Source organism: Daphnia magna, linkage group LG7 (genome assembly GCF_020631705.1).
Source record: "Daphnia magna isolate NIES linkage group LG7, ASM2063170v1.1, whole genome shotgun sequence".
Taxonomy (NCBI): Eukaryota; Metazoa; Arthropoda; class Branchiopoda; order Diplostraca; family Daphniidae; genus Daphnia; species Daphnia magna.
The window spans coordinates 7,184,502-7,193,168 of NC_059188.1; the positions used below are offsets into that span (position 1 = coordinate 7,184,502).

The 8,667-nt window shown below is 45.4% G+C and overlaps 1 protein-coding gene and 1 non-coding gene across 2 annotated transcripts; one reads left to right on the forward strand and one right to left on the reverse strand.

The window, feature by feature from the left end:
- Positions 1–1,095: 1,095 nt before the first annotated feature.
- LOC123474509 lies at positions 1,096–4,169 on the forward strand. Its single transcript, XM_045176720.1, has one exon. The coding sequence runs from the start codon at positions 1,212–1,214 to the stop codon at positions 4,167–4,169; it is 2,958 nt and encodes a 985-aa protein (XP_045032655.1). The 5' UTR covers positions 1,096–1,211.
- Positions 4,170–7,359: 3,190 nt separating this feature from the next.
- Trnat-agu lies at positions 7,360–7,432 on the reverse strand. The gene has a single exon. It is a non-coding gene; the product is annotated as a tRNA-Thr (tRNA).
- Positions 7,433–8,667: the final 1,235 nt, after the last annotated feature.

Consider the following 8,667-nt stretch of genomic DNA (forward strand, 5'->3'; position numbering starts at 1 on the left):
CATTTTGTGGGGCTCTAACATACAAAATAATAGCATCCCGGAAGGGTCGTCTTCTCTCATCTTTTACCCTTCCTTGGGCTGATTAGTTTTCCCCAATGTTTTATTATTTTATGGAGAGATGAAGCTGTTCGTCATCAAATGGGGGGATCTAATCAAACGGCGTAGCAACAGGACATGGATGGCTCTTCATTCATTGACGTTCTATCTCCATCATAACGACGACCTTATTTGAAATACCGTTTCTATAGTTAAATGAGGGTATCGAACGAACTAATAGAAAGAAACGAATAGAAATAGAAAGAATATGGCCGTGCGATGGCGAACGTTTTCGGGAAAGATATAAGTAAGTCAACCGTGGGTTTAAATAATTCGTATTGGTAGACGCATATGTGCTTAATGCGAATGTTTATTTTTTTCGGCAATGTTTTACAAAACATTGAAGGGTGGTTTTTCGGTGGCCGGTTATTTAATTTGCTATAAACGAACCGCAATCATGAAATATTTGAACTACTATTTGAACTTTGTACTTTAAATTATAACGGTCAACAATAAACACAGTGGAGGAAATTAACATTAAATTAATCCTTAAAGAGGCTACTTCAAACGAGATAAACGGGGCTGCCGCCTCTGGCCTTTGCTACAAACACGCTGGCCTCGTATCTGTAATAAACGCACATTGTTTTTAAATTATTTTAACCACTGGAAATTGTCATCCCCGTTAAGTTATGTTACTGGAAATTATTCGCTTGTTTACCTAAAATTTATGATTATGATGTTTTTACCTACACAGGTCGAACCTACGAACACAAACATTCAACTTTCGAACATACCCAGCACTCGTTTCGAACAATTCTATTCCGAAAGGGTTTACAGGTATACTGTTCACGAAAACCTGTTAGCCTTATATTTTGATAATTAATAATTCCTTTTTACCTCCAGATCGAACATATGAACACGAACATACGGCCTTCGAACACACATACTCGTTTCGAATAATTCTCGTCCGAAAGGGTGTCTATACTGCTTAAGAAAACTAATTGCTTCTACGTTTCGATAATTAACAATTGTTTTTACCTACCCAGATCGAGCATACGAACACGAACGTACGGCAACGAGCACAGTCCCTCGTTTCGAACACGCCTTGTTCGAAAGTCTCTGAGAAAAATTTAACTCACTGTCCGTGCGACGTACGTCCACAATCTTCCGACGCCATGGACGACCTGGAATTAATGAATGCCCCGGATTTGTTCCGGCTACGAACCACTGCAAAACGCCAGCACACGAACCTCGTTACGCGAGTGTACAACATGATTAACAGGCGGGCAGCGCAAGCTGGATTCGTGGTGTTGTCAACGGATCTTGAAGCTGCGCTAGAGCGTGTCACGGCGATAAACGAGCGGTACGTCATCGCGGGAGAGCTGGATGATCAAGAAAGAGCGGCAGCAGAGGACTACATCCAAGGCGTTGCTGCGGTAAATAGGCAAGCACGGCTTGCCATTGGAGGGTATTTACAACCCGGCACTAACCCGCGCTTAGAAGGATGGATCGTTGAAGACTCGAATATTGATCAAGCTCTGCAGCAGCATCCCCCGACTGAATCCACTGGAGCAGAAGAAGATCGGGATAGCGGTCCAGAGCATAATGAAATAAACCAACGACCTGTTCACAGGACCACGCCGGCCGATCCTCCCATCGACCCATTAATTTTGGGCTCAACTGGTGGCGTCAATAACCAAACCGAGCCTAACGAGGCCAATAAAGCGAAACGACGAAGAATTGAACTTGAATTCGAACTCGAAAGGAAAAAGGTTGAACGTTCCCGCAAGATGGATGATCTTTTGCGTCAATGCGAGAGAGAAGAAGAAGATCTTAAAATGGCAATCGAGCGCGAAAGGGTCTTGGCTGGTGCGCTCGATGGATCGATTCAAGGAAACCCAATCCTTTCATCCACACCAAAGCGCAATATGGATACCGTCGGAAACTTACGACCCGTAGAAGCAAACGAAAGATCGGCAACATTCGCTCCGCCAAGTCGTTGGCCAAAGATTATCGTCGAAAAATTCAACGGGGATCCGCGAAAATGGCAAAGATTCGCGCACGGTATTCACGCCACCGTTCGCGACGCGAACATCCCTGACTCCTACAAGCTTTTGGGCCTTCAAGACAACATTACTGAAGATATTCGGAAAAGGATGGACCACATTTTCAACGGATCATATGCATTTGAGTCGGCTTGGATTGAATTAGAAGTTAAATATGGAAATCCAGGTCTTATAATGCAGGCGCATAACCAGCACCTTCTCCAAGTCCAGCCTTTCAAAACCGGGGACTTTAATTCGCTCTTCACTTTAGCGGCAGATGTCCGTGATGCCGTATCGAGCGTTTCCGTTGAGCACTCAAAGGAGTTTACGTTTTCAACCGTCATCACCTCGCTCGCCTCAAAGCTTCCAATTCAGCTTCAAATCGACTGGGGAAAATATGCATATTCCCTTCGTCCGAATCTACCATCGCTACGAGATTTCGACAAGTGGATTGATATCGCTGTCGGAGCAGAAGAGTATCGCGGAATTCGACTTTCCGTGGCCGGAGATACCGTTAATAAACCCGCCCATAATATTCACCCTCGGCAGCAAGGCGGCTATGGTCAACCTGGTAGCAGTGGTTATCGTGGACCTACTGTGTTGACGAACGGAATTCAAGAAAGGGTAGCAGCTCCGCAGTGCCCTGCCTGCAGTGCCAATCCTGGTCATCGCCTCGAGTATTGCAACGTTTTCAAGAAAATGTTGGTCAACAAACGAGCAGCTCTCTGCGCCGACAACAATTTTTGTTTCAAATGCTTGACACAAGGCCACTACGGAAGAAATTGCTCCCGCACTGACGTGAAATGTAAGGACTGGGGAAAGGCCCACAACACTCTCTTACACGGAGCCGATCGCCAATTTCCGTCTGCAAAAAGTCAAGGTAACGAATCTCTAAATGTATTAACGATTCGTGCACCTAACCCGAACCGCATACGTCCCGTATTGCTAGCCATCCTACCCGTCACTGTAAAAGGTAATGAGTCCGTCGCCGAAACATTTTTGGTATTAGATCCGGGGAGCGAGGCCACGCTCATTACGAACGCTTTCGCAGAAACTTTAAATTTGACAGGACCCACCTTTCGTATCCGCTTCGGTAACTTCAATGATTCAATCACCATCGACTCTAAGGTCGCTTCGTTCCGCATTGCGTCTATGAACTATGAAGCCTCCATCAGTGAAGCTTTTCTCGTTCCAAAAATCAGTCTATCACCTAGAAAGATCGATTGGCCAAAACTGAAGACACACTGGGCTCATCTTGCAGACTTAAATTTGCCAGCAATAGACTCTTCTCAAGTTGGTGTATTGATTGGAGCGGACCAACTTTCGGCCCATATACAAAAGGAGATTAGGGAATCAATTGAAGATGACGGCCCTACAGCGATTCTAACTCAATTTGGATGGTCGGTGGTGGGAAAAATTCCAAATTTTCTTGTGGCCGGGCCAAGCAAGAAATTATATATCGACATTCACTCAGTTTCCCATGATGAGGCGCTATGTAATCTCGTAGAACAATTTCACTCTACCGAGTCTTTCGGTACGGATGTTTATGCTCCCACGATCACCTCGGCCGAAGATGCTCAAGTAATAGCCGTGCTCGAATCATCAGCAATTTTCATCGGGTGCGGATGGCAGGTGGACCTCCCTCTACGCTCAGAAGGCTTTGTCTTCCCTAATAAAAGAAAACAGGCTGTGTCTAGGTATTATGGGATGGAACGACGTCTCTCGCTGCCGGAAAACCAACATTATGCGGACAAATACAATCTCATCGTAAAAAAGCTTATTGATTCCGGCACCGCTGTAAAGGTAAACTCGTCTGCAATCAACAAGCCGGAAGGAATGATATGGTATTTGCCGCATCACTTCGTTGAAAATCCAAACAAACCAGGAAAAATCAGAGTGGTTATGGATTGTGCTGCGAGTTTTTGTCAAGTCTCGCTCAACACCCAACTTCTCCGTGGGCCGCCGTTGCTCCCAAAGCTAATAGGAGTGCTTCTACGATCGAGGGAATGTCTTTTTGCGCTTTCTGCGGATATAGCGGCCTTTTATCATCGCGTCGGAATTCCAGAAAAACATCAGTCTCTCCAATGATTTGTCTTCCGCGAATTCGGAAGCAATAAACCACTGAAGACATATCAAATGACGACCTTGGTATTTGGGGCAGTTCATGCATCAACCACGGCAATTTGGGTCTTGCAGCATGCGGTCAGTCAAAACAGAAATTATCCCGAAGTTGCATCGCGAATAAGGCAAAATTTTTACGCTGATAATTTAAGTGACTCGTTCGACACCGAAAAGGAAGCCATAAAATTCGCAAAGGACGTCACAGAATCGCTGGCGATCGGTGGTTTTAAATTAACGGGCTTTGCGTCCTCATCTAAACGAGTCCTAGAAACAATCCCAGCGGAAGACCGAGCCGCATCGATCCTTGACTTAAATTATGGCGCCTTACCGACAGAATACATTTTGGGGCTCGCATGGGACTGCAACAGCGACTGTTACAAATTGAGAATTAAAGAGCTGCCTCCAATCATGACGAAACGGGAGTTGTTGTCGGCGATGTCAAGAGAATTTGACCCATTAGGAATTTGCCTTCCGGTCATTACGTATGCAAAGCTACTCTTTCAAGAAACGTGCAAACTACGGTCAAGGATTCCCCCCTATAAGAAGCCGATTGGGTGGGACGAGCCTTTACCAGAGTGCATTCTGGCAAAGTGGAATGTATGGGCCGGCTCATTGTCATCTCTCTCTCAAATTTCCATTAGGCGATGTTTTCGGTCGAGTGACGAGAAGCGCGCAGATTGCATATTTGACCTCATCGTTTTCTCGGACTCATCTCTCCTTGCGTTCGGAGCTGTGGCTTACCTAAAGACAACCTGTCACGGCAAAATGCACCTCGACTTCGTTATGGCGAAGGGCTGCATCGCACCCACCAGCATCCTAAGTATTCCCAGACTGGAGCTACAAGCGGCGGTACTAGCGATCAGAATGACGAAATCCATCATAAGAGAAATGCGCATCCCGATATCATCCATCGAATACCGAACTGACTCCGAAATCGTGCTTCACCAGATAAATTCTTCACATCACAAGCATCCAACTTTCGTGGCCAACAGAATCGGCGAAATTCTCCGTCACTCTAGTCCCGAGCAGTGGAAATTCATATCTGGTAAGGATAATCCGGCCGATGACTGCACTAGAGGCATCACCCCTGACTGCTTCAAATCCAATAGTCGGTGGCTAACCGGCCCGTCCCAGTCGCAGTTGTCAGCAGCACAAGTTTTGACTGCGTCGCTCAACCAAGCAGAAGATCCTGACCCATCCATAGCACTGTCGGTTTGTGCCCTAGATTTTTTCTCCCTTCCCGTCAAAACCTCATTGCCAGCCGTTTCAAAGTTGATTGCGGATAGTCAAGATGGTCTTGCTCGATTAAAGCGTGATGTAGCCTTGTCATTGCGCAAAGGAGCCAATTTGGAGTTGCCAATCACTGATGATGAATTAAAGCAAGCAATGCGGACGTGCATCATTGTTGCCGCCGAGGAAGCGTTTCCGGAAGAAATCATCGCTCTCAGAAGTGGGAAGCTAATTCCGAGAGATTCCGTCCTTCGTAATGTGAATCGTTACATCGATCCTGCGGACGGGCTAATGAAGGTGGATGGCCGTCTTAAACATGCCAAGCTGCCACAGCACGCGCGACAACCCGTTATTCTTCCCTCGGATCATCGTCTGACCTCGCTGATTGTTGCTGATGCTCATAACGAAATTAATCATGCGGGAGTAGAACACACTCTTTCAATTGTCAGAAGGAAGTATTATTTAACTAAAGGTCGCAGGTCCATTCGGAAAACCTTGGCGCGTTGCGTAAAATGTCGACGTAGATGTGTACAGCCCCGGCCACCCATCATGGCCAGTCTTCCTAAGGAAAGACTGCTGCCATTCGTTCGACCCTTTTCAACATCTGGTCTCGACTTCTTTGGACCTTTTAACACCGTGATCGGTCGACGCGCTGAAAAGCGTTATGGTCTTCTCATTACGTGCTTTTCAACCCGTGCTATACACCTGGAATTAGTGTACTCTCTCTCCGCCGACTCCTTTCTCATGGCGCTGCGGCGGTTTATTGCTGATCGTGGCCACCCTACAACCATTTATTCGGACAACGGGACCAATCTGGTTGCGGGAGAGAAGGAGTTGCGCGAAGGAATTGTGAACCTCAACTCAAAGCTGGTGACCGAGGAGATGATCGATCGGGGAATCAATTGGAAATTTTCGCAGTCATCAGGCCCGCATTTTGGTGGTTCGTGGGAGCGCCTTGTCGGCTCCAGCAAGAAATCTTTGCGCGCTGTTCTGGAAGAGCGCAGCGTTAATGACGAGGTGTTGCTGACTGTATTAAAGGAAGTTGCGTCGCTTCTCAACACTCGCCCTCTCACGCATGTTTCAAGTGATCCGTCCGAACCGGAACCGTTAACGCCAAATCATTTTATTCTCGGCTGCCATCATCCCCATTATCCGCCGGATGTCGTAGGAGCGTTTTGTGGCTTGACCAGACGACGCTACAGGCAGTCGCAATTCATTGTAAATCAGTATTGGCGTAGATGGATGCGGGAATACGTTCCGAACCTAATCGATCGGAAGAAATGGAATCAAGCAACCCCTTCGCTCCACGTTGGCAACCGAGTGCTCATCATGGATGAGAACACTCGCCGCGGACAATGTCTTACTGGAACCGTGTCAAAACTATTCCCAGGAGAAGATGGTTGCGTCAGACGTGTCTCTGTCAAAACGGCGACTTCTGAATTAACCCGCCCTGTTGTAAAACTTTGTCTATTTTCAGATGCGTAATCGGCCGGGCGGGACTGTTGTGCATCGGCACAGGTGATGAAAGAAATCGCGATATGGCAACGGTGGCGGGGGAGGAGAAGAAAAACCAGCGGGCAGTCGATCCAGACATTCCAACGAGGCCGGAACATTCCGGCGAATCGAGAGATTTACGTGCTTAATTTTGAGTTTAATCTAATCGATTGTAAGGTGCGCGTGTTCCCTTGTACCGTGATTCCGTATCGAGAATACATATTCTTCGCTGTCTACGGTGTTCGTGATTGATTATCCTCAGCGGACAGCAGTCCGTCACAATCATAAACATGTGATAATATCATAATTTTGTAACAAAAATATTGTCATTAGACTAGATATCGTATATCAATTTATACAAACTTTTAGAGACGATATCTATTTCTTCCCTAAAGATTCACACAGAAATTTATTTACACAAGAATTTACTAAGTGGTCCCAACGAGACTCGAACTCGTGATCTCCTGCTTACTAGGCAGGCGCTTTGCCATCTAAGCCATGCGACCATTGATGTAATTAAGCTGTTGACAATTAAAAATCTTTGAATGTGATGAAAACAGATCATGAAAACCAACAGTCTTTACAATCTCAAAGTATCATAAACATGTGATAATATCATAATTTTGTAACAAAATTATTGTCATTAGTCTAGATATCGTATATCAATTTATACAAACTTTTAGAGACGATATCTATTTCTTCCCTAAAGATTCCCACAGAAATTTAATTACACAAGAATTTACTAAGAGGTCCCAACGAGACTCACACTCGTGATCTCCTACTTACTAGGCAGGCGCTTTGCCATCTAAGCCATGCGACCATTGATGTAATTAAGCTGTTGACAATTAAAAATATTTGAATGTTATGAAAACAGATCATGAAAACCAACAGTCTTTACAATCTCAAAGTATCATAAAGATGTGATAATATCATAATTTTGTAACAAAATTATTGTCATTAGACTAGATATCGTATATCAACTTATACAAACTTTTAGAGACGATATCTATTTCTTCCCTAAAGATTCACACAGAATTTAATAATCACAAGAATTTTCTAATAGGTCCCAACGAGACTCGTACTCGTGATCTCCTGCTTTCTAGGCAGGCGCTTTGCCATCTAAGCCATGCGACCATTGATGTAATTAAGCTGTTGACAATTAAAAATATTTGTGTTGTGCACCGGCACAATGACATCTGGCAACATCGAAAGAGAGGAGGATGAGAAAGCAGAGCAGCAGACGACGGGAGTGGAGAGTAAAAAACCTCAAGAAGAATCACGTTTTCTCTCGTTCTGATTGATATAATTTCTCCCTGTCGTGTTCACGTTCCGTGAAATACAAAACTGTTTCTCGTTCTACCATCTATTTCGTTCACTGTGACGCGAGTAGTTTACATTTTGGTGCCGAAACCCGGGATAAACGCTAGTGAAGGAAGCCGACAACGACTCAGCAGCACGTGCTTCTTTCGAGCGATCCTAGCCGTATCTAACTGTATCGCACCTCGAACATCGAACATCGAACACCGCACATCGAACACCGAACACCGAACATCGAACATCGAACACCCAGAACCGAACATCGACCTACGAACCCCCGACAAATAACATCAAAAGGGAGCACATTGCCTTGCCTCGTCACATTATCCGACCAATCAAGCTATCGAAGCAATGGAGGAAGACGAAAATGACTTGGCGAACGACAAGCATGTGCTATTTGCTCAACGCACAGTAGCCAAGAGAT